Source organism: Cyprinodon tularosa, unplaced genomic scaffold (genome assembly GCF_016077235.1).
Source record: "Cyprinodon tularosa strain WSP-4 unplaced genomic scaffold, ASM1607723v1 ctg189, whole genome shotgun sequence".
Lineage (NCBI taxonomy): Eukaryota > Metazoa > Chordata > Actinopteri > Cyprinodontiformes > Cyprinodontidae > Cyprinodon > Cyprinodon tularosa.
The window spans coordinates 3902124-3928707 of record NW_024038669.1 but is presented as its reverse complement, the minus strand read 5'-3'; the positions used below and the strand labels follow the sequence as shown (position 1 = coordinate 3928707).

The window sequence follows — 26584 nt, the reverse complement described above, 5'->3', positions numbered from 1 at the left end:
CAGCTTGACAAAGCCATGATGGCAATTATTTTACATCCAAGTAGTATGCAGTTCTTCATATATATATATATACACACAGCAATTTCAAACAGATGCCATCGGTATGGTATCGGTTTTGGCCATACTGCACAGCCAGGTATCGGGTATTGCATCGAGGCCAAAAAATGGCATTGGCGCAACACTAGTTTCAATTAAGAGTTTCATTGACAAAAAAAAAAAAAAAAAATGCAGTGTTGAAATAAACTCTGAGCAAACACATTTGTTTCAACCTAAACAGATACTCTGTAACCTATGTGGCTTTAAAGGTTGATCTATTTTATTCTACAGATCATGGAGGGAACCCTGACCCAATAATCTTCAACGAGCTCTGCGCCCTGAAAGATGAGTCTGGGCCGTGCAAGGCTCTCAAGCAAAGATACTTTTTCGATGTCAACTCAGGAGGCTGTGAGCTCTTTGAGTACGGAGGCTGTCAAGGGAACGCCAACAACTTCGAGACGTTGGAAGAATGCGAAGAGGCTTGCGTCGTCTCAAGTGAGTCAGCCTAAAGTTCAGCTTCTTCTTATCATTGTTTCTAAGGAATCTTTTAGATCAAACAATGTATATCAAGGCCTCGTCAATCAGCATCATCTTATTTTAAGTAATATTATAAGGTAGTATGACTTTGTATCATAAACAATGTTTATATGACTTTTTCACTGCCTGGGGCAAAGAGTCTTATAAGTCATTTCATGATTTGTGGAGAACACAGATAATTGCCATCTCTGATTTCTCAATACTTTTGCTGAAGGCCTCTAAGGCCATCTAAGGCAGTCAGGAAACTCACCTGATATTTATAGATAACAAGCACTAACCTGGAGAATAGAGAAAGAATTTCTATTCTTGTTTTTATGATTTATGTCAGAGTGCTTAATTTTATGGATTTTTTTTATGTTATATTTTTATGTTATATTTTTTTGTGTTACAAAACCGCAAATAATACAGATTTCTATTTAACAAGCCTCTGATATTCATGAAATTTTGGACAATTTGAAGTGAATTCACCACACTACTTTAACTTCATTTTTATGAGAACACCCATTTCCAGATGTTTTTGTTAGAGTCAGACCTTTGCTTTTAATCATAAAAGTTTCACCATTCTTTAAAAAAATAAAAATAGAATAATGTGTCACTAAAAAAGAAAATGTGATGGACAACTGCCGAGTGGCAGTCTCCATAAAAACAAATATATTTCACCATTTCAGACATCTATATGATATTGTGTAAAAAAAAAACAAAAAACAAAAAAAAACAGCATTTCTTTGTATTAAACAATTTAACATATCATTTAAACCACAAATCCATAGGGAAAGTTCAGACAACTTATTAGCAGCAATTTTACTCTCTGTTTAAATTGTTCTATAGAAAGTGATATGGTATGTATAATAGGGGTGTAAATAATAATCGTTTTGTATCGATGCATCGATCCAAAAGCCGACGATCCGATGCATCGACACGTCCGCAAGATAATCGATTAATGTTTTTTTTTTTCCCCTCCGGTCTATTTTTATCCATTTGCTCCTGGGCGTAATCCTCCCGTGCTGCGGTGGCGCTAAACCTATTTTGCCCTCCTACCGCGCTTCCTGGTTATACTCTTACAGCAGTTTGTTGCAGCAAGCTTCACACAGACATTTTTAAATTATGCTCAGTATTGAAGCGTGGTCTGGGCTACACGCTGTGGGTCTAGATACGGCCGAGGCGATGAGGAAGTGGGGGCGAGTTTAGTCCGACGACGAAGGGACATGAGGGCAAAAAGAGCGGAGATTCAGCTGGAAAAAGCGTCCCAGCGTTCTCGCGCACCTCGCTCTTCTAGCGGGTCAAACTTCACGAGTTTTTTTCCGCAATTTCGGTCATAAAAACAAAACAAGCCGACCTCCTGTCTGATGCACTGTTTGCAGTCAGCTACAATCTGGGAGAGGTGCAGCAGAGCGTCTCTCAAGGGGGCGGTGACGCAACACTCTGGAGCCTTCTTCTTCTTCTTTTTTTTAATGGCGGTTGGCAAACAACTTATAGGTGCATTACCGCCACCTTCCAGAATGGAGTATGGACCAGACAAACGTTCTTCTTAGAAAATTAAAAATACTACCAAAAACTACATCCCCAGATGACCTTTGAAACAATTCCCTTATATCTAGTTTATTTTTATTCCTGTCTAACTCTCTACACAACATCTCTCTTTCCTGAATATATTTATTACATTCTAAAAAAAATATGTTGGACAGTTTCTCTGGAGCCGAGGTATTGCATTGAACTCATTACACTGATATTGTGCAGTATTTTTGCAGTATTTTTTGATGCAACTTTTCTACTTCTGTTATTTGCTGTTGTTTCTAAAGAAAATGCATAATGATATTACAGCTTTCATTGATTTATTTCAAACTTGAAACTTTGTTTAGCCTGTAAGGTGTAAAAAAAAAAAAAAATAATAATAAAAAAAAATTTTACCGATTAATCGATTAATCGAATCGAATCGAATCGAATCGTGGTGTATTCTTAAGTATCGAAAATAATCGAATCGTTGGGTCAGGAAATCGATACTGAATCGAATCGCCATGATGGATGTGATTTACACCCCTAATGTATAATACACTAAACTGTATTTGAGTTGTACTAGAGTAAGGACGCCTGATAAGACAACTACTACGAGTTGGATACTGGTGAAATTCATTATTAAAAATAAAAATATTACAAAAATTATTTGCTTTTATGTTCTGTTTTTACTACCTTTCTACAGGACAGTATACCATTCAACGTACAGCTGGTCTGACATTATAAAGATGAATATCAAATAATTTTAAATATAGTTGCGCTTCATCATCACTCCGCACTGCATCTGTAATTATTTAAGACCCACAGCATGATGCTACCACCACCGTAGGTGACAGCTTTTAGCTCTTAAGCAGCCTAGATGTGAAAGCCTTACCATGACTTCTCTTTCACATTAAAAACAGCTAAACAGTTAAGTCAGTAGTACTTACACGGTCTTGCCCAGACCAGTTGGGTGGCAAAAAGGGGACAAGCTCCATACAAAAGATGATACACATTTGGTTGCAGCTTGTGCATGCATCCATGATCCATTCACTAGATCAGCTGTATCAGCAAAACAGTAAAAGTTTAAAGCCACTTTCATGAAGATATTCTCCGAGTGTAAAATATGGAGACTATATGATGCAATGTGTTTTTTTTTCTTTTGTTTTTTTTGTGCTGCCGATGGAAAATTTTACTCACCTGTTCTCCTCCCATTCATGCTGAAAGCCACAAGTTACAGCATGCTACTGTGATATATCTGTGTTTCTTTGGTCTGGCATGGCGTGACTGAGCTCCGTGGGTACTGCAGCCCACAACAAAAGCTCCAGCTCGATTTCAACACTTTTTGCAGGCATAAACAAAACAAAGAAATCTCATGTTTAGGGCTGGGTATTGTTAAAAAAATTTCGGTTCCGGTACCAATACCGATACCTTCACTTCGATACCGGTTCCTGAACGATACTTTTTTCGATACCAGTTTTATAATATCAATTCGAAAAAAAAAGAAAATTACACAACATAAAAAAGTACAAATCTTGAGTTTTATTTTAAGCTCTGTTTTTCCATTTACATTTTTCCTCTTACATAAAAAAATAAATAATTCAGTGTCTAATATTCACTGTTACATTGTGAGGACCTTTTTACTTAGCAGTTTTCCTTTAGAAAAATTACCATGTCTGACAAACAAACCAGTTGAATGGGATCCTACTGACAGCGCACCGCTGGTATGGGGGGGGTCTGAGCGGCTCCGACAGAAATATTGAAGGCAGGATGAACTGACTGCACTGATTACGTTTTCAGGTGGATTTTCCCACTTAAAAACATAATAAAACTACTTTATTCCCACTGATCACAGCAAATATAGCTGCAAGGCAAATAAAGGATAGAGTAGCTCCGCCCAACGCGCGTCTGACCCACTTTGCGACCGCGCAGCCAGAGCAGCAAAGCTTCTTCAGCAGCGCGTCAGAAGCTGGTACAAGCAGCAAAAATGAAGCAGCAGACGAGATTTTGCTGCTCTTGCTGCGTCCAGTTTGAAAGCAGCATGATTCACTCCGCTCTGGCTTTGCTCTGCCCACGGGCTGCTGAGAGGAGGATGGTCGCGCTGGCTGCGGTCCGCTCTTCTTGCAGTCAAACACAGAGCGACTTTCTGCTCTTAAATTATTTCCGTGCACGATGTATTGCATTGTGCACTATTAGCATCAGTCTTAATAAAGTGAAGCCGCACTTTTGACCTGGGGGGCATTTTAAAGGGGTTCCGCGACGCTGCAACCAGTTCACAAAAGATACACATGAACCCTGGCTGTAGGCGTGACCACCTGTGTATTTTTCCTGGATGACGCAATCACCTTAAGTGTTCCAGCCAATCACCGAAACTTGGTACCGAAAGACGAGGCATGTTTCGATACTCTGTAGAACCGAAGCATTTCGGTCGGTACCATAAAAGTACCGAAGTTCGGTACCCAGCCCTACTCATGTTTGACAAAGAAAGCTGAGAGGACCTAAAGGCAAGTGTTGGTCTGTTATATAGACCTTCTCTCTGCACAGACCAATTAATTCAAGCATCTTTATTATCCCAGGGAGGATATTTTTTTTTACAGTCCAATAGGAAAACAAGCCCATGAACAAAACAGGAAGCAGACTTGGATTAACCCATATCATACATACATACATGAGTTGGAAAGGTATGATTTGTTCTACAGTTTGGAAAAAATAATATCTCAATCCAGAAGGAAGGAAGTGGGATTCATTCTCATAGTTCAGGTTTTTGGAAAATAAGTGTTGTGAAATATTCACTGTCTGTAGCTGAGATGTAACAGTGTTCCTATGATCCCTGAGGCTCCTGCTATGAAAAAAATGTCTGCTGCTCCGGTACGGGGCCACAAATTATGAAAGCTTTTTAGGCTAGAAAGACTATGCATGTGCTTTGTTAGACAGTTTCAACAATTTTAAAACATCCTGAAGCTGTCAGTTAACAATTATGATTATTTTTTCTTTAACTAGCATTCATACTATCCATCTCTTAGATTTGTCATCAATGTTCCTCTTGCAGCCACATCCAGGGATGTTTGAATACAGTCCCATTGTTGTTAAATGTTTGAATAATATATTTGCATTTGTAGTCAAAGAAACATCAAGCTGCTTGTCGTATAGCCTTTACCTTTAATGCTACGTTAACACCGGACGTGCTTTGGGCAGCAAAATGAAACGCCTGCTGCTTCATTTTTTAAGCTTGTACACATTAAGGTCAGACATGCGTCAAGAGCGTCTTTAACGCTCCTGAAGTTTCCTAAAGCTTCTGCTCCTGTGTTCAATGGCAGAGAGTGGCTAAGATATAGCAAATCTGCTTTGCTATATTTGCTGTGATACGCTGGTAAAAGCTAGTAGCCACACTAGTAGCCACACCTCAAAACATCGTCTGTGCAGTTAGTTCATCAAGATTTCGATCCTGCCTCAAAATATTATTTTTCTGTCTGAGGCGCATAGATCCCCACATACTGGTGGTGCACTATCTCTGTGAATTCCCTGCAGCAGCAGAGGCTGTCATGATGGATCAAAGGAGCAAGCCCATATGCAGAACACACACGGAGGAGGCAGGGAAAAAGTTCAAATGTTTATTTAAAGTTCTGAACACGAGAGAATAAACAAGTTCTGAGAATGTTTCACTGAAGTCTTGACTGGGACCGGAGACTGTTGGTTAGCAGAGTTCAGGAGAAGCTAAGCGTCTAGCTTCAGGCTTAGCATGGCAGACCAAGATCTGAGCTTCCAGCTCACTGCAGAGAACAACTGGGAATATCCACATAGGATTCTTCAGGCTGATTCCACATAGGAACCTTCAGGTAAACTCCAGATAGAAATCTTCAGGTTAAATCCACATAGGAATCTTCAGGTTGGCTCACCAGGGCAGATTAGCAGGTTAAGCTCTCCCAGAGCTTCAGGCCAGAGACAGGGTTCCAGTGAGGCAGCTCTTCCTGAGCTTCAGACTAGCGACAGGTTTCCTGTGAGGCACAGACAAAGGAGAGATTAGAATCTGATCTCACACTAGAGACAACTAAGATTCTATCAGTAACAGAGGTTCAGGTAGCTAACCAAACTAAGATCAACACTGCGGCGTGGAAGCAAGGTCTGGCAGGAGCTTATAAAGGGAAGGTCTCTTAATGAGTAGATGGAAATCAGGTGTGCTGGAAGACTCCAGCCCTAGGAGATCCACGGCGCACTCTGCTGGAGACAGAGGGTAATCTCCAGATCCCAACAGTAACTCCAGCCCTAAGAGAAAATAACAAGAGACAGAAGAGGATCCTCGGCGCCCTCTGGTGGGCAAGCCTGAGGATCCCAACAGAGGCATTTCCTCTACTGTTTGTCGCAGCTGGAAATAGATGTTAGCGTTTTTTAAGTATGTGGTACAAACTGTAGGCACCAGAACAATAAAAGCGAGCATATTTTGCCGACAGGTTTCAATATTTTAAGTTAATTTAGGCATTGATAAACTGTTTCAATTTAGTGATCATAGTTCTCGGCATCAGCAGTGCTGTGTCCGTCTCCCTGCTAGCTCTCCGATGAGCTTCTCTCATTGGCTGATGTGGCGCGTCCAGCAGCAAAATTTTAATTTTTCAACTCCACCACTTCTGCTGCTTGTGAAGGGAAGTCATCCTCAGCAGATGGCCACTCCCACTGAGTCTGGTTCTGCTGGAGGTGTCTTCCTGTTAAAGGGGAGTTTTTCCTCTCCAATGTCACTACAAGCATGCTTGGTGTGAGGGATTGCCTTTGAATCATTGAGTTGATTTCTGAATTCCTTTTTGCTTTATCTGTATTTTGTTAGTTTCTCTCATCTTTCTGTTTCATTTTCACTCTTCAGATCATCCATAGTCACAGCTGTGGCACATGAATCTAATTAGACTCGCCTGTTCTCTCATCCTCTTTAGTATTTTTACTCTCACTGTACTTTCTTTCTTTGTCAGATCTGTTTTCCTCCTCATATCTCATTAATTGTACACCTGCTTGCTTTTCCTTCTACATCCTATGTCTGCCTTTGGAGATCTCTATTAATGAACAGCCTCCAACCTTATCTGGTCTGCCTTCTCAATGTGGTTTTTGGTCCCAAAAACAGAACCTTGAAAGAAGTTTGCATTTTTGACCTTTTCTTAGTGGTTTATATAAGTAAATAAATGCAAATAAATCTAGAACTTACCACTGTTTACTATTAATTCAGTGGGTAGTGAAATCAGACTGAGTTCAGCTAAGAGCAGCCTTGACACTCTGACAGCCTTGAAGCCATGACATTACTGTCTGTCAGCTTTTCTTTGAACGCTGAATTATTAACATTCGGTAAAATAAAGCTTCAGGACAGAAAATCAGTCAAAGCTACAAAAGTTAAAACTGGTCTGCTCCTTCCAGCAAAGCTGAGCAGCACTAAAAAGGATGGAAACACAAAAATTTCAGACTCTTTTTCTCCTTTCAGCCGTAACAATCAAAGATGTCTAATTAATGTAGAGCTCATGGTTTATATTGTAAGGAACAAAACATTAATAGCATAAAGTTCTTTCTGCCACCAGCAAAATTAAGCTTCTTGTATCTATACAGGGTTTCTGCGGGTCATTAAAAATCATTAAAAACTCATTAACTTATTATTTTTTCAAATTAAGGCCTTAATTGGCATTAAAATTCATTGAATGTGAATATCATGGCATTAAAATGCCTTATAAAAGAAAATAATAATAATTTTGTCAAACAAGTGGCAGGAAAACGAAAAATTCGGGACATGGCTGCAGCCTGTCAATAGTAAAGATTACGAAGGATTTGGCCGTGTTCATATATATATATATATATATATATATATATATATATATATATATATATATATATATATATATATATATATATATATATATATACATACATTATTAAAGGAATAGTACACCCAAAACATGATTAGCCTTCATTTTCTACTTACCCCCATGCTGAACAACACTCTGAAGTACTTTTTTGATATCTCAAATGCATCTGGAGATCTGGGAGGCTTCTTGCTGTCTGCTGACATTCAAATAATGGAGGTCTATGGCGCCGGAGGCAGAAAGGTCCATAAAAGTCCACAAAAAACGTGTCAATATTCCTCCATACTTCTCGTCCAATGTATTCCAAGTGTCCTGAGTGGGTAGCGTGCAGAATTTACTCGAAACGAAGTCATTTAGAATGTTTTTCCTTCGTTGTTTCTTTCTTTGCACAGGTAAACAGCACATTTCTTCTTCTACGCTTGCATTATCGGCAGAGCAGACGCTGAATGCGCACTTTCATCTGGTTTGGTCTGCCGGCTTCCGTAGCATCGTGAACGTGCATGTGCGCGCTTTCAGGAAATCCTATACACTACTGTTTATGCTCTAAAAACATTCTAAATGACTTCGTTTCGAGTAAATTCTGGATGCTACCCACTCAGGACACTTGGAATACAATAAATCAATTATCTAATTACTGCATAAATCATGGAACTGAAAGTTGTGTTTATTATAATAGACATTCCCTCTCCAGTGACCAGTTTTACCATAATCCTCTAAATGTTTTCTTTTTTTTTTTTCATTTGTTTAGTGATGTAGGGAACTGTTAATGTTCATGCATCCAAATACAATCTTTCTTAGAGGATGAGTATTAAAATCAAACCAACTGTTTTCTGTCATTAAATAAATTATCTGGACTTGTCCTCATTAATGATTCGCTGTAAGACTGAGGTTCTCTTTGGTGAGCTGCCAAAACTACCTGGACTGATGCCCTCTGTGATTCACACCCAGCGTTAGCAAAAAGCTGACGGATAATTCTTCACTCGCACACATCTTCCACCTTCACAGCTTAAAGAGATAATAACATTTTCTGAATAATTCATTGCTGCATTGCTCTTGAGAAACACCATGATGTTGCAGTCTTCTCACACATCTGTTTGCCCAGTGCTTTGAGCCAAAGTCAGCTCATGAAATGCATTTTGATTTTACAGCGATAGTGTTTTAATAGTGGTCGCCCCTCGGCGCATTGTGGCTGTTAAACAGATTAGCAAACAGAAGGTGCACAGCTGTGATACATTCCTGGATGTTGGCTCATTGAGAGTTTGGAAGGGACGCTGGTACTTTAGAAAAAAGGCCACTCCTTTTGCCGGCCTTTTAGTTGATGAATCACAGCCTGCTGTCCTGTGGTCCAGACATAAAGCAACGCAACCCCTAAAACACTACTGCTACCAGGGTTTAACAGTTATAAACCAGATATTTATTTAAACTGCAAAAAAACAACATTTACACATTAACTTTAGACAAAATGTTTCCTCTGTCAGTCATGTAGGATTAGCAAATTTATTTATTTTTGCTAAATGTCTGAATGATGAGATCTTGTTTCTTTAGAAAATATTTTAATTATTTATTATTTAATTATTTATTTCCTCAAATTCAAAAGTTTATACTATTTACTCTTTCATTAAATCATTTGGGAAAGTCTGGAAGATTATATCAAGTTTTTGAAACCTCTAATAAATTCACAATTTTGTTTGAGATCATAAAAGATCATAAAATAAAGAGATTTCAGTAAAAAAAAATATATTGGCTCATTAGAAGTCTGTGTAATTCTTAATTTTCTGTGGAGCCACTATTATCTATTATATATATATATATATATATATATATATCAGTATAAACAGAATGCAAATGTACAGATATCAGGGAAGTGCATTCAGGAAGATGGGATCTGTGTTCTCATGATAAATAAGTTCTGTAAATATGTGAATCAATCCTAGATGTTGTAAGAAGTTTTGTTATAATAGGGAGGGAGTGAAATGTTATAATATAAGATGCATTGGTTTTTAGGGTTATAGAAAATGTTTTGGCAACATCTCAAGATATTGGCCTTGAAGTTTAAAGCTTGGAAACTATTTGGCTTTTCTAGATGATGATCATAGCGGCAAATTAGTCAAGTGTTTTAAGGGCAACAAAGTTTTAAAGTCATGAAGTCTTGAACTCATTCCCATGCAACACTTGTTGACAGAGCAGGAAAATGTGTTTGTGACCAAGACGCCAACAGACCTGACCCATTTATATCAGAATGGTCTGGAAGAATGGTCCAAAATTCCAGTAAATTAGAGTAAACTGCAAAAAACATCTAGAAATAAGTAAAAAAATTCTTAAATTAAGTGTATTTACCCTTAATTTAAGCAGGAAAATAAGATGACCTGGCAATGGAATGAGTATTTTTACTCCTAAAATAAGATAATTAGATAATATACACTTGAAATAAGATAAAGCAATAGTTTTTTTCTTATTTTAAATGTAAATTGTCTTGTTCCATTGGCAAAGTGTCTCACTTACCTCCTCAATTAAAAAAAAAATGCACTTAATCTGAGCAAAAATAACTTATTTAGATTTCCATTTTTTTGCAGTGTAGTAGCCATTCAAAAATTATTCTCACTTTCCTCGATGGGTCTTACGCTGGTCGCCTACAATTCCTTTTTATAACTATTTGTACTTATTATTTGTAAATAATACTTTCTGTCAGTGTCAGTGTAAACAAATATGCAACAGGGGGTCTCTCTAGTGCCTGGAATTTGGAGAGGATTTCACTGGGAGTTGCAGAGAAGTGGACTGCCATTTAGCAGGACCCTTATGAATGGCTAGTACTATATTGTTGGAAGCTTGCATAAGGAAGCTCAAAAAGTTGGACTTTAGGCCAGCAGTTTGGAGGGCAAATATACGAAATGCATTGAAGATTAGACTTTACAGAAGCCTTTAAAGAAGAGAAATGTCCCCACATTACTTTGCTGTTGTTTTTTCGGGTAAAAAATTATAATAATAATAATTTAAATAAATTCTAACCGACCTAAGATTAAAGGAGGATCGTACATCTGCAGGATTGTAAATGTAAAATAACAGATGATTTTTTTTTTTTTTTTTATGTGACAGGTTGTTAATAACTTTTTTTTTGTTCCTTCTCCATAGAGGACAAGAACCCATGTCATTTACCGCAGGCTGTGGGTCCCTGCCGAGGTCTGGTCAAACGCTTCTTCTTTGATACTGCGACCCAACAGTGCAAGCAGTTCTATTACGGCGGCTGCTTTGGCAACGCCAACAACTTCAGGAGCATGACCGAATGCCAGAGGAGATGTGAGAACCCAGGTAGGCAGGACCACACCCAGCGGTCAAACGCAGCATCCTTAGGTGCTCTTCAAAGCATTAGTCAGACCATCATATTATGCATACCGTATTTTCACGACCATAAGGCGCACCGTACTAAAAGGCGCAGTCTCAGTTATGTGTCCCATTTCTGTATTTAACACACACATAAGGCGCACCGGACTATAGGGCGCGTTTTTTATATACAGGTACAAGTCCTCTACTACCTTTAAATAGCTCTACTGCGTATTTAAAAATACAGCGGGGGCAAAACTGAGTATGACTGTGCTTTATTCATGTATTTATTACAAAGTATTAATCAAACCTGGCAGCTGGCCATGAGACAGACACATCGCAGATGACAGAGCGCTGTGATTACTCCTAAATTAACTTAAAATCCTGAAACCTGCCGACAGAATATCGGCATCCTGGTGCCTGCAGTTTAAATTATTTAGATGAAAAACACCTGCCAGCAGCCGCGGTGAACGAAAGGATTTCTACTGTCGGTGCACCGCTGGTATGTGGGGGTCTGAGCGCCTCCGACAGAAATAGATATTCTGGATGAACTGACTGCAATTATGAAGTTTTCAGGTGGACTTTCTCACTTAAAAACATATGAAAACTACTTTATTCCCACTGATCACAGCAAATATAGCTGCAAGATTAAGATTATTTAGATGAAAAAACACCTGCCAGCCACCGCGGTGAAGAGGAGGAGACGCGCCCAGAGGCTGCTGTTGAATTAAGTTTTCAGGGAGAAAAATACAGCGGGAGCAAAACTGAGTATGATTGTGCTTTATTCATGTAGGCTATTTATTACAAAGTATTAATCAAACCCATCAAAGTAATCATCCTCTGTTTCTGAATTAAACAGCTGCGCTAAATCAGACATGCCAGTTTCCCCTTCTTCGCTGTCAGTCATTTTCCGTGCAGCGCAGCTCCTCAGAAATAATGCCGGCTTTTGCAAAAGCTTGAAGAACAGAGCCAGCAGACACTTTAGTCCAAGCATCTACAATCCATCCGCAAACGGTGGCGTAACTTGCCCGGCGCTGCCTTCCACTTATCCTGAAACTGTGGTCTCCGTCTGTCATCCATCGCTCCCACGCCGCTCGCAGCCTTACTTTGAACGGCCGCTTCACACCGATGTCGAGCGGTTGAAGTTCCTTTGTCAGACCTCCCGGGATAACGGCGAGCACAGCGTTCATTTGATTCACCTTTTTTTTCACATCGGCTGTGAGATGGGCACGCAGCGATGGTGATGCGTGGAAAAAAACACCTGGTCTCCTCACATAGGCTACACCTCCCTCAGCCACGCTTTCATCATCTCCTCATCTATCCAGCCTTTTTCATTTAATATAATGTCATCAGAGCGCTGTGTCTGTCTCGCTGTCAGCTCCCAGATCAGCTTCTCTGATTGGTTGATGCGGCGCGTCCAGCAGAAGAACTTCAATTTTTCCATCTCGAGCAGCAGCAGCGCGTTGGCGGTGCGTCAGATGCTTAAACGATCCCGACGTGCTGCACCTGCGGCTCAAAACGCGCTGCAGGACCTTTTGCTGCACCTATACGCGCGTCAACCATTGACTTTGCATGTAAACTCGCTGCTTCTGCTGCACCTGCTGGGTCCGGTTCACACCGATGTCGAGCGGTTGAACAGCGAGCACAGCGTTAATTTGTTTCCCCACGTTTTTCACATCAGCTGTGAGATGGGCACGCATGGAGTTACATATTAACAGCGATGGTGATGAGTGGAAAAAAAACACCTGGTCTCCTTACATTCAGCCACTCTTTCATCATCTCCTCAATGAGGTGGTCTCAAAAGTCGCAGTTACAACACACATAGGGCGCACCTCACCATAGGGCGCACCGCACATTTTGAGGGGAAAAAAAGACGTTTAAGTGCGCCTTATAGTCGTGAAAATACGGTATGTCCACCAGGTTTCATAGGTGGTTTCTAATCTACATCTCAGCCCTGCAATTAAAGCCGCTGAATGAAAATTAAGGATTTTATTTCTCTTCTTAACCGAAAAGCACGGTGACAGCATTTCAGAGAAGCGGCATAATCAAAACAGTTCAACCTCAGATAATTAACTTGGTGATGAATTTTCAACTGAGCGCGAAATCACTTTTCACTTTGATTTAGATCATTTTTAACTGACCGGAGCGGCCTCAATAACGCTTAACTTAAAGGCATAAGGGAGAAGCAATTTGCAAACTGAAATTGTTGAACAATAAAAGAAGCAAGTTGCTCAACTGTAACTATTTCAGTCTTTGCTGTATAGAAAAATCAATTAGTCCTGGACATTTACACTCTTTTTAAAAAGGACAATCATTTTAGGCCCGCGGCTTGATGGTAGACTGAATTAAATAGATTTAAGGGGTACTGCTTAATATAATCTGCAAATTTACTGCCTCTAAGTTTTGAAACTAACTTGAAAAAGCCTGAAAGGTCCTCTCTGCTTTCTTTTGTTTCCTTTTTATAGATGCTCCTACAGTTTCTACAGAAACCCCTGTGATCACTGTGAGGAAACCCATCATGGTCCAGCCAGACATTGTAAAAGGTAACATTCTGATATATAAATGAAATTAAATAAAATTAAATCTTCACCGGTTTTGATTCTTTGAATTGTAACTTACTTTTATAAATAGTTATTCTCTCCTAATTAGAAATTTCTGCTTCTGGTTAAAACCTCTTAAAGACAGTTGTATCTTTTCATAATACTATCAATTATTTATAGCTCTCCAAATGAGTTTGTACAACTATAAAAAGGAATGACACCTTCAACTGTCTGTTTTTAGGTTTGTGAAAATCTGCCTCCTGCAGCAACCTGCTGCTCCTACAGGCAAATAAATTAAAAGGTTTGCTTTGTAAGACTGTAAATAAGGCTGTAATTTGCAAAGAGCAAAGCTTTGTAAATCAATTTGACTGAATGACTTTACGACTAACTTCATTGAATTATAAAAATGGTACCTCATAAAATACACGCTGAATGGGCTGAGTTACAAAAGTCCGATCTTTGCATTTTATGGTGTAACCTATCACTCTGACTTAAATCTCTAAATACTTGTTGTCAAAACAGTGTTTCCTGCAGATGATAGTATTTCTCCAGGTTGATTCGTGAAGTTTAGGGAGAGCTGCAGACACACTGCAATCATTCTTCTCAGTATGTATGAAGAGATGCTCTGGCGGTCCCATAAAAATGCCTAATTTAGCAGCCGCTGAGTAAACAAAGAAACCTTCAGCAACTTTGTTGATGTTGAAGCCCCCTCATGGGGTCTAATAGTTAACTAGTGATGCTTCATCCTGCCAGTTGAATTTATGAAATGAATTAGGAGTAATCTATTTCTATTATTCCTAAGGGTAACATTAACAGCATCGTCAAACAGGCTAGTCTGAAATGTGCCTAAAGACTGGACTCATTTTGATAGGACTTAGATTTGCAACTCACTCTGTGATTAAAATTAGGAGAGTCCATTTCACTTATTGAGCCTCAATTCACAATACATTATCCCCATGCACTTTATTCAGACAATTCAATCAGATTATCCATGCAGACTGGTTAAAGGTTTCTTAAGGAAACCAGGGTACCCGCATACACTAATTGACCATGCAGGATTCACTTCTCCTGGATGAACATGGAGCAACAGTCGTATACTGTGTTGTTGACTCAACAGCAATCCCTTACACAGAGCAAGCAGGCAGCGATAGTGGAGCAAAAAGACACAGTGTGAGCAGCCTTATGCCGAGGCCAACTGGGGGTTCAAGCAGACAGAAGCAAACATACAAGAAGAACGTAGAAGCACTGATTCATAAACCTTTCATATCTTAGAAAGGTAACGATAAATTAGCTCCATAGCTAGCTCTGTTTAGGAAAGAAACAGTTAAGCAGATTAACTATGAACCAGTTTTCATGTAAAAAAAAAAAAAAGAATGAAAAAGAGCATATACAGTTAGACACAGTAAAAACTGATCCTATATTTATGTCTAGGAAAGTAACAGGACAATAAACTGAAAAACAGGCACACGTCATAACCTAAAGTATAATGGAAGTTGTTGATGGCAGAACCCAGCTGATGCTAGAAAAAAACTAGAGAACATAAATTTAAAACTTAAATGAACAGATAATGCAGAATTAGAATAATGTAGAGTGAGGAAAAGTGGCTTTGTCCTCCAGCACCCTAAGCCTATAGCAGCATACCTATAGAGCTAGCTTAGGATAACTTGAACCAATTTAACAAAACAGAGAGAACATAAAGTTAGAACTCTAATAAATAAATACAAATTAATAAGAAGTAAACATGTTTTCCAACAGGTGGGTTTCTGCACCATCCTGGGAAAGCTGACATCTTCTACATATAATCATAAAAATCTGTTGAAGTTAATCTTTTTTTTTTCAAGTCAAATAGTTTGGATTAGGTTTGCTTCCTGTTACATAGATTTCCGTCTTACACAACATTACCATCTTACAAATGTTGTCATAACAGACTGAAAAGGAAAGCAAACTCAGATATTTGTTCATTCATTCATAAGTTTTTGGGGTTTTTTTAATCTTTGCAGAAGTACGGATTCTGAGTGAACCTCAAGTCCAGCTAAATGTCTCTACTGAACCACAGAATGGTAAGGAAATATTTCTTTATGATTGGTAATGGTAAGGCTATTAATGTATGTAATGATGTATTCAAACATCCAACTGCCATGCACGTGGGCATTGTCAGTTTAACTATAGCTCTGGTGAATTTCAATGGTGAAGTCCTCTGGAAATCTTCAATAATTATTGTTGATTGCAGATGTGTCTAGTAGTTCCCACTGATTTTGCTCATAAAGCAGGAAGAATGGCGCTAGGCTTACCGCACCGTTACATCACTGCCGGACGATTTCAGGAGGGAGGGGTCACTATATTTGGGCAAAAATGGCCGCTCTATTTTTTCACTGATTGACCCCAAATTCATTAAATCACCGCAAACATATTATTTTTAGGTATAAATAATGATCCATTGAGTATTTCTTGCTGATGAAATTAATGTTTTTTATTTAGTGTTAGAACTGTTAAATTTTTTTACCTATATGTAGGTCACCACAACTGTGTAGAAAAGTTGTTAGTGAGCACATTATAATCAGGTAGGGGAGGGGGTGAGTGGGCCCCTTCATTTTTTGCTGGCCCCCCTCGAATAAAATGGGCACTGTTATTTTTCCCTTAGTTAATTTATCAGCAGTTTTTTTTTCACTCAGTTGGTCACTGCTTAACTAAACTAAACTGACTATTTTGGGTATTATATATATATATATTTTGGGAACCATTGTATTTTACTTTTTCTGTCCAACTGTTCTGAGTTTTATTCTGTTGTATGGTTAATATAGTGAGTAAATAAATGCAGCTATAAATAAATGCAGAATACTGTGAAACAGCCCATTGCATGATGGCTTTACCAGCAAACCCTATGAACATTATGCCATAGTTAACTAGTGATGCTTCATCCTGCCAATTTATGAAATGAATTAGGAGTAATCTATTTCTATTATTCCTGAGGTTAACATTAACAGCATCATCAAACAGGATAGTGTGACATGTGCCGAAAGACTGGATACATTTTGATAGGACAAAAAAGGAAAGCAAACTCAGATATTTGTTCATTCATTCATAAGTTTTTTTTTTTTTTTATCTTTGCAGAAGTACGGATTCTGAGTGAACCTCAAGTCCAGCTAAATGTCTCTACTGAACCACAGAATGGTAAGGAAATATTTCTTTATGATTGGTAATGGTAAGGCTATTAATGTATGTAATGATGTATTCAAACATCCAACTGCCATGCACGTGGGCATTGTCAGTTTAACTATAGCTCTGGTGAATTTCAATGGTGAAGTCCTCTGGAAATCTTCAATAATTATTGTTGATTGCAGATGTGTCTAGTAGTTCCCACTGATTTTGCTCATAAAGCAGGAAGAATGGCGCTAGGCTTACCGCACCGTTACATCACTGCCGGACGATTTCAGGAGGGAGGGGTCACTATATTTGGGCAAAAATGGCCGCTCTATTTTTTCACTGATTGACCCCAAATTCATTAAATCACCGCAAACATATTATTTTTAGGTATAAATAATGATCCATTGAGTATTTCTTGCTGATGAAATTAATGTTTTTTATTTAGTGTTAGAACTGTTAAATTTTTTTACCTATATGTAGGTCACCACAACTGTGTAGAAAAGTTGTTAGTGAGCACATTATAATCAGGTAGGGGAGGGGGTGAGTGGGCCCCTTCATTTTTTGCTGGCCCCCCTCGAATAAAATGGGCACTGTTATTTTTCCCTTAGTTAATTTATCAGCAGTTTTTTTTTCACTCAGTTGGTCACTGCTTAACTAAACTAAACTGACTATTTTGGGTATTATATATATATATATTTTGGGAACCATTGTATTTTACTTTTTCTGTCCAACTGTTCTGAGTTTTATTCTGTTGTATGGTTAATATAGTGAGTAAATAAATGCAGCTATAAATAAATGCAGAATACTGTGAAACAGCCCATTGCATGATGGCTTTACCAGCAAACCCTATGAACATTATGCCATAGTTAACTAGTGATGCTTCATCCTGCCAATTTATGAAATGAATTAGGAGTAATCTATTTCTATTATTCCTGAGGTTAACATTAACAGCATCATCAAACAGGATAGTGTGACATGTGCCGAAAGACTGGATACATTTTGATAGGACAAAAAAGGAAAGCAAACTCAGATATTTGTTCATTCATTCATAAGTTTTTTTTTTTTTTTATCTTTGCAGAAGTACGGATTCTGAATGAACCTCAAGTCCAGCTAAATGTCTCTACTCAACCACAGAATGGTAAGGAAATATTTCTTTATGATTGGTAATGGTAAGGCTATTAAATGTTGGATGTCTTTAAACCCTGGCTAAGGTCAGTCACCCTCTGCCAGGAATCTGTCACATTGTAATAACTGCATCTCATTCATCTATCATGAAAAGGTTGTGATGGTAACAACTAGCTGATGAGTCTGCAGCTTCTTCTGCAGCTAAATCTCAACTTTTTGAGATGAGATGCAGAGAAGATGCTTCTTCTCATGTAATTAGAGGTCAAAGTAAGCTAAAAACTTTAGCTCATTATAGCTAGTGATTAATGTTCATATTTTCTCATTAAGAGGTGTGTTTGATTTATCAGCTAGGGATATTTATGGATTGTGGGCTGTTATTGATCTTCACAAGTTGTGCATGGGAGCTAAACTTGATAATAATGAACCAAGATGTTTACCAAACTAAATGCTGTCTTGAAAGATAAAAATCAATTTAAAAAGACACTTTAAAAAGAAAGGAAAAACTGGTTCACCTCAGAAATTCAATTTTCACATAAGTGAAATAAGTGAGCTTAACACCTATTAAAATATACATATTTATTCTTCTAGTGAAGGCATTATAGCCTCAAAACATTTATGAATATCACCATCCATCCATCTTCTCCAGCTCATTCCATCATGACAGGTCGCCAGTCTGTTGCAGGGCAACACAGAGACACACAACCATGCATGCACATTCACAGACAATTTAGAGAAGCCAGTTAACCTAACAGTTGTGTTTTTGGACTGTGTGAGGAAGCCGGAGTACTTGGAGAGAACCAACGCATATACAGGGAGAACATGCAAACTCTATGCAGAAAGATACTGAGCAGAGAATTGAACCCAGAACCTTCTTGGAACTTTTTTTTGTCATTTTACCCGATGTATTCCAACATCCAACTGCCATGCACGTGGGCATTGTCAGTTTCACTATAGCTCTGGTGAATTTCAATAGTGAAGTCATCTGGAAATCTTCAATAATTTTTGTTAATTGCAGATGTGTCTAGTAGTTCCCACTGATTCTGCTTGTAAAGCGGGGAGAATGGCGCTAGGCTTACCGCACCGTGACGTCACTGCCGGAAGATGGCAGGAGGGAGGGGTCACTATATTTGGGCAAAAATGGCCGCTTTTTATTTTTTCACTGATTGACCCCAAATTCATTAAATCCCCGCAAATGTATTAGTTTTAAGTATAAATAATGATCCATTGAGTATTTCTTGCTGATGAAATAAATGTTTTTTTTTAGTGTTAGAACTGTTAAATTTTTTTACCTATATGTAGGTCACCACAACTGTGTAGAAAAGTTGTTAGTGAGCACATTATAATAAGGGAGGGGAGGGGGTGAGTGGGCCCCTTCATTTTTTGCTGGTCCCCCCTCGAATAAAATGGGTACTGTTATTTTTCCCTTAGTTAATTTATCAGCAGTTTTTTTTTTCACTCACTTAGTCACTGCTTAACTAAACTAAACCGACTATTGTGGGTATATGGAACTATTGTATTTTACATTTTCTGTCCAACTGTTCTTAGTTTTATTATGTTGTATGGTTAATATAGTGAGTAAATAAATGCAGCTATAAATAAATGCAGAATACTGTGAAACAGCCCATTGCATGATGGCTTTACCAGCAAACCCTATGAACATTATGCCATTTGTGTGTCAGTAGAAGTAGAAAAATGTTGCATTAGCAGAACCGAGCTACAAACAGACAAATTATAGTCGACTGCCTATGGTGGTGACTAGGGATGCACCGATGCCGATATTGGTATCGGCATCTGGCCCGATACGACGTGTTTGTACTCGTACTTGTATCCGTAAATGTGTACCGATACTACAGGGCCGGATACTAGCATACATTTCCAGCAGCGAAGAAGACCGTAGTGTGACGTCAAGAACCCGCCAGTCAGAGTATAGAGAAGGAGGGAGCGAACACAAAAGTTAGCCAGTTAGCCCTGTTCGCTATTTGGAAATATTTCCAAGTGAACGAGGACGACAAAAGTAAGGCTGTTTGCAAAATATGCAAATCAAAGTTTTCAAGGGGAGGAACAAACCCTAATAGTTACAACACAAGTAACCTAATAAAACAGTATTTCTGTTTGAGCCAAATGAAAATAAAAAATTTTCAAATTAATTCTGAGGAGTTAATGGCACTTAATATTACTCGGTATCGGTACTCGGTATCGGCAAGTACTGAAGTTGAAGTACTTGTAATCGTACTTGGTTTGAAGAAATCTGGTATCGGCACATCCCTAGTGGTGACTGTGGATGAGTGGAAATAATAGAAGAATTTCTGGCAAATGAAAAACATGAAGTTTATTGTGAAGAAGTGTTCCTCAGATAATTGGAGGATTAAAAAAATGTCCTTTATGGTGACATTTGCCTGTTTTCTGCGATGCTATATAACTGTTTAATCTGCCACATTTGTTTAACTTTCAGCAAAGGGTAACAGTGTTGATCATTATTCAGCATCATTTTTTACTTAAAAAATGTAGATTATGACAGACATTTACTGCTGGGAGATAAGACAGCATGAAATAAAATCAGGTTTAGCAGGAGAAATATTTCATTAAAGTGTAAGCTCCATTTCTCACTTCCTCACAGTATCATGGAATGAGCTCCAACCTGACTTGAAGAGCACTCACTCACGAATGAACCATGTGCTGCCTGAAGAGTTGTAAAAAAAAAATGAAATAAACGTCACAGGGCAGTGATGCATGGATGGTAGACAGCCAGTAGGAGTGCTGCTGGTATGGGCAGTACAGAGTAGGAATAGAGTGCATCAGTGTCTCCCTCACACATCCCATCATCCACAAAAAGCCACTTATTAATTTTCTTGCTATTAGGGGAGACGGAGGACATTCCCCCTGCTGTCACCTTTCAAAGCTGTTTGGCGTAGCGGCTGGAGAGCACAAGGGGACGGGCTGCGGCTCCTGCAACACACTGAGAGTTATTACTCAAAAATTCAATTTCACTCTTGTCAAAAAATATTGTGAGGGTGAGATTCAGGTGGACCTGGTTTCTACAGTTTCAGCTTGTGTTTATTACTTCATTCAGGCTGAGATCTCTGGTATTTTACAAAAAAAAGGTGGTAGATGCTTTTTTAAAGTTCTAGTCTAAAATCAGTGATGGTATATTTTCAAATTACAAAAACTGAAACAAACTGAATATTTGCGATAAGATTTCCATTCATTCATTTAGAGGATAGAGTGACATCTTGTGGCTAAATGGGGAGAAATAGTTACTGCTGTATGGTCATTTCCCATCTGAGTTAATTCACTTTGCAGAGGGACAGGTTATTACCGAATGGAAAACATCTTAGACAGCTGCTGGTTTTCCCAGGAGACACCATCGCTACAGATTACACCCAAGATCTGAGTGTGAAGCTTAGAGAAATGACCCTTCAGGCCTCGGCTAGCAGAGGAATTAAGGGGAATGAAAGGACAGTGACCAGACACTTTGAAATTCAGAATGTTGTTAAGCATTGGTTTTTTATATCAGTTCATACAAGTTTAAACTCCATTATAGTTATATTTTGCCTTAATTGAGTCCAGCCAATATCTTTAAGTTCTAATCTCCTCCTTTCCAATATCTCTGCACCTTTTGCATAGAGAACAAATTGAATGGTCCTTAAAAGACTTTTTTCTAACCTGACTCATTTTTCTATTTCTCATTGAGATGAAGGGTGCAGTTATAGTTTTTAAAATACTGTAAATGGTAAATGACCTGTAGTTTCAGTATATAGCACTTTATTAAGTCTAAATAACCTTTTTCTCGTTCTAAATCAGTTTCCTTTGCTTTTAATTCCCTTTAGAAGATTCAAAATGACTCACTTATTGCTTATGTCCTTAAACCTAACGAATCAAAAACCCCAACGACCATAGAAACAAGCAAGAAGTAAAGAACATCCCAGTCTCCAAGAAGGTCAGGGGTAAGGTTCTGGAGAAATACAGTCTTAAAGCAGTGATAGCAGTGATAAACCACTAAAAAGACAGAGAAAAAAACTCCTCATCCCATGAAGCTGAGCTGTTTCATACAATGGGGAGTTATATTTCACAACAACAAAGCTGTCAGTCTACTGAGAACTAAGACTCATGGTTCAGGCAAACGAACATCAATCAGAGAGGTAACAAAGAGGCCAACTGTAACTCTGGAGGAGGAGGAAAGATTAACAGCCGACATAAGAGACGTCACTGTTCACCAGAACACATCAGAGTGGACTCAGATCCCAGAGAAAAAAAACACATAAAAAGGATTTATCAGGTCAGCATATATTTCTTGAAAACCTAAATATATATTTTTTTTGTTAAATTAGGAGTAAAATAAAAATAAATGATCAGTTTTAAAAGAATATAATATAATAAAGAATAATAAAGTCCATTTATATGGTTCCTAAAACTGGCTTTTATTTGGTCTTTTAAACAAAAGATCTTTGTTATCTCGAACAGTGAGAATAAAAATGAGCTTAAACAGGCAAGTACCAAACTGAACCTAGTTTTGTCTCACAATGAGGAGTCCTGAAAAACAAAATGATAACAATTAGCAATTTCCTTTATAATTAACGATGCAGCTTTGACTTTCAATTGAAAAAGCTTTTCTTAAACAAATTTAGGTCAAATTTTGCTGGGACATCAACAAAATGTTAAACATTATATATCATTTAAATAGTTTATGGTAATACAAAAATTCAGCCTTGGAAAAAAAAATTGAAAAGGGTTCTATTTATCAGTTCTAAAAAGATTTTACTCTGAAATAAAAAAGGTGTTTCTGCTAATGATTGATGCACACATCTGACATCTTAAAATTTATTTTAAAAATAATAATTGAATGTTAAACATCCCCTTCTTAATCAGTTTTTAACCAATGAATGAACAGTCTTGGCAATGAAAGTGAAAAAAATGTTTCGTTTTTGTATAAATTTTATGCGTGAGTCAAAAAGGGCAGCTGTGACTTTTAAATGAAAAAGCATTTCTATTATTACATTGTAATTTTCAAATGTTGATAATTTTCATGTTTTCAAATTAAATTTGGTCATTTTTTTGCAGGGAAACCTTTTTAAAATTAAATATAAACCATATTTGTATTGTTCATTTTAAATTATTTACAAATTAAGCAGTCTTGTCAAAGAAATTGAAAATGTAGTAATATTCAGTTATTTTTATATAAGTCACCAAATATAGCTTTATTTTGGAATTAAAAAGCATTTATAGTATCCATTTCAGATGGTTGAGTGTACATCATACTCAATGGGTGTTTCTTGGACATGTATATGTATGATGTTACTACCTTTGACTGGTGTATTAGATAGAGAAGACAGGTGTTGTCAGAGTTGACAGCTTACGTTTTTTCATAGGAAATACAAGGTCAAGATCTTGTTAAAATGTGATAGCCTGCAGAGGCGGGAGTAAATCTTTTCTGTCAGCTTATAAGAAGCATTCAGGGATCAATCTATTGCTTTATCTGCTTTAAGATAGAAGATTTTCCTACTTCTATATATATCTTCATGTTTGCTAGAATCATTTTGAAATACCCACTATTAGTACTAGCATTCGTTTTAAAGATAAAAAAAAAAACCTTCTTTCACTAGTTTTCATTGTAGCACATATTCGTATGTCAGATCAATCCACTCTGTTTCTTAGATGATTTAAGCAGGGAGGAAAGAGGAAAAACTCCCTTTTAAAAGAAAGAAATCTCCAGCAGAACCAGCCTTCTGCCACATCTAACTGGAGGTTCAAGGAGACAGAACCCGACATACAAAAAATACAAGCACTGATCCATAAATACTTTCCATATTAGAAAAAATAACAGTAAACTAGTTCCTAGGGACTTAAAAATAGGTCTATCGTCCCTAAGTGAAGTTTTTGGCAGCAGAAGCTCAGCTGATCCCAGCTACATGACAGACGATGCTACTATGAATGGTTTCAGTAACAAATAATGCAGAACTGGGGAATAGAAATAGAATGTTTCAGAGTGAGGAAACGTGGCCCCTATGTCTTCCAGCAGCCTAAGCCTACAACAGCATAACTATAGAGATAGCTTAGGAAAACTTGAGCCAATCTAACTCTAAGCTTATTTTTAAGGGAATTTTTGAAATATAACTAACATTTGACATAAAGTGCTTTCCCACATATTTTTCATGAGTTTCACAGTAGACTCACCTGGAGTGTTTATTGCTGAAAATATCAGTCTTATCGTTCACTGAACACAGTTATAAGTTAGTTACCATTCCAGTTGAGTAGATTAAACTCAGTGTGTTTGGAAGGAAAGAACAAGTCAGTAATCATGTTGTGTTCGTTTCCTGAACCAAAAAGACTAATATCTGTTGAACCTAAATGGCATTTTCCCCTTTATTTCCCATTAGTCATTGATTATTAGTTCAACTTTTTTATTTTCTTCAGTCCAACTGTTTTTAATATTCTTTTTTTGTTTCTGCATTTTTTTATTTTATTTTATTTATATTTCTATTTTTTCCTACTTGCTTTGATTCAGTTTTATTTTCCTGTATTTTAATCATGTAAAGCACTTTGCATTGTCTTTGTACTGAATTGTTCTATACAAATAAATTTGCCTTGCCTTGCCTTGGCTTTAGAGGGAGCTAAGAGATAGATGCTTCATTTTCCTATGGTATACATCAAAGAAAGAATTTAACTATCAACATTAAAGACAATCTGATAAATCTATAAATGGTTACATTTAAAAGAAATCCTTTTATTAAATATATTAGTCAAAAATACATTTCATAACACTAAAAAGAGGTGTCTATATATTTCTGGACCTGTAATAAAATCAGATTTTGTTTAAATGCTGTCACACATCTTTATGTTGGCCTCAGTAAAGGTGCTGTAAATCTGTCTCTCTTTCTTTTCTTTTTTTATCTAGACTTTAGCACTTCGGACATCTGCTTCAGTCCCATCGACACAGGAACATGCAGCCTCGCTCTCAAGAGATATGCATATAACCCAGAAACCAAGAGATGCCAGATGTTTGTCTACAGCGGCTGTGGAGGAAACCACAACAACTTCCATAGCCGTAAACACTGCTACCACAAGTGCATCAGGGGCAAAAAGGGTAAAGAGCAAGTTTGTTTCTTCTGAAGCAGAGGTTCATCCTCTTTTCTTAATTTTCATTGTGTTATCTCACTTGATTTTGCCGCAGGTCGCAGGAGTTGGATGATCCCAATAAGGAAGAAAAATATCAACAGAGTTCTGAACCGCTCGATCTGAACACTCAGCCCTGTGGAGCTCCAGTAGCCAAGAGGAATTTGTATTTATCTCTGTATTATAGTTTTTGTGGCCATTTTGAAATGGTCACAGCATTCAAGTCTTCATCACGTGGTTTCTGCTAAAAGTCTCCTACTAAAAAGGATCGATTTCAATCACACATATTGAAATGTTAATTTTAATACCTTTTTTTCCCTTTGATTTTTTGCTGTTTTTCTCCCAAAATGTATTGATTAATTGGACTCCACTGGACAATACTGTGCAAAACTCTCGAGCTACACCTTATGTCCTCCTTCCAAAGCAGCCAGGCTTTGCTATAATCATTAATCATCTTCATCAAATTCTAAGAAGGGTTCCTGAAGGTCTTCTGTTGCTTTGGCTGCATTTTTTATTCAGTCTTATATCATCCTACCAGTATCCTGTCACTTTAATTCAACCAATCTAATACAGAAATAATAACAGTGATCCTGGTGGGAGTTTGCTCGCTTGTATAAGGACTGGACTAGAACAGAGTAAAAAGGCACAAAGAAAGGTTTGAATGAGCCTAAAGACCTCTAACAGATCAGAGGAGAATCTGTCTATTTAGGAGGAAAAAGGAAGTTATAGGAGGTGGTTTTACTTTTGCAAGTGACTTGTTTTTAGAAACAAGATAGAAATATGCAAACAGGTCTAGAGTCTTACTTCTTTAAAACCTTAGCTCATTTTAAACCTGAAACCACTTCTGCCTTTGATCGTTTTTATTATCTATTTGCAGCAAACCAGCAGAGCTTCTTTATTTTCTCCACAACTGAAACAACACAGCTTTAAGACACATTTTGTTTAAATTCTGATCTGATCTTCCATTTTTAAAATATTTCCTCAGACTGTTCACAATTAATAATTTCACCTTTTACTGTTGTGTATGTAGTTTTAAACACAATCTCTGAAAGATTTTAAAGTCTAAATTATAACCTGAAAAAGGAAGTAAATAAATATTATTTTCTACAAATATAAAAAAAATATATAAAAGAAAACCAGCAATATTCAAAGGCATTTGGGGTTGCTTTTCATTTCACTATGTTTATCTGCAATAATAAACAATTTTTTTTAAATAAAAGAATACAGGAATACAAAAAAAGAATTAATTAATTAATTAAAACAGCAAATGTATGGAAGTCTGAACTGTTATCAATAATACTTGAGATTATTTTAAAAAGGATTCATTTTTGTGGTAAAATATGGAAAATATTTTGCAGTTGATAATTAGATGAACTCTAGGGGTTCTTGAAAAGTCATATTAAGCATTTTCCACCCCTGAATCACTTAACGTACAAAAAAAATATAAATAAATAA

General features: G+C 37.4%; 1 protein-coding gene across 3 annotated transcripts in view; it reads left to right on the top strand.

Annotated features, from left to right (window-relative positions):
* Positions 1-26199, top strand: part of tfpia (tissue factor pathway inhibitor a) — a 50385-nt gene extending 24186 nt beyond the window's left edge. The window contains exons 2-9 of one of the 3 annotated variants that reach the window (XM_038282941.1): positions 328-531; positions 11022-11198; positions 13676-13753; positions 15751-15810; positions 16862-16921; positions 17973-18032; positions 24912-25100; positions 25188-26199. In XM_038282941.1, coding sequence (XP_038138869.1) covers positions 328-531; positions 11022-11198; positions 13676-13753; positions 15751-15810; positions 16862-16921; positions 17973-18032; positions 24912-25100; positions 25188-25255 — 896 coding nt within the window. In that variant the 3' untranslated portion in view covers positions 25256-26199. The remainder of the gene's footprint in view (positions 1-327; positions 532-11021; positions 11199-13675; positions 13754-15750; positions 15811-16861; positions 16922-17972; positions 18033-24911; positions 25101-25187) is intronic. The other 2 variants (XM_038282943.1, XM_038282942.1) reach the window with 2 other exon arrangements.
* The last annotated feature ends 385 nt before the right edge of the window (positions 26200-26584 follow it).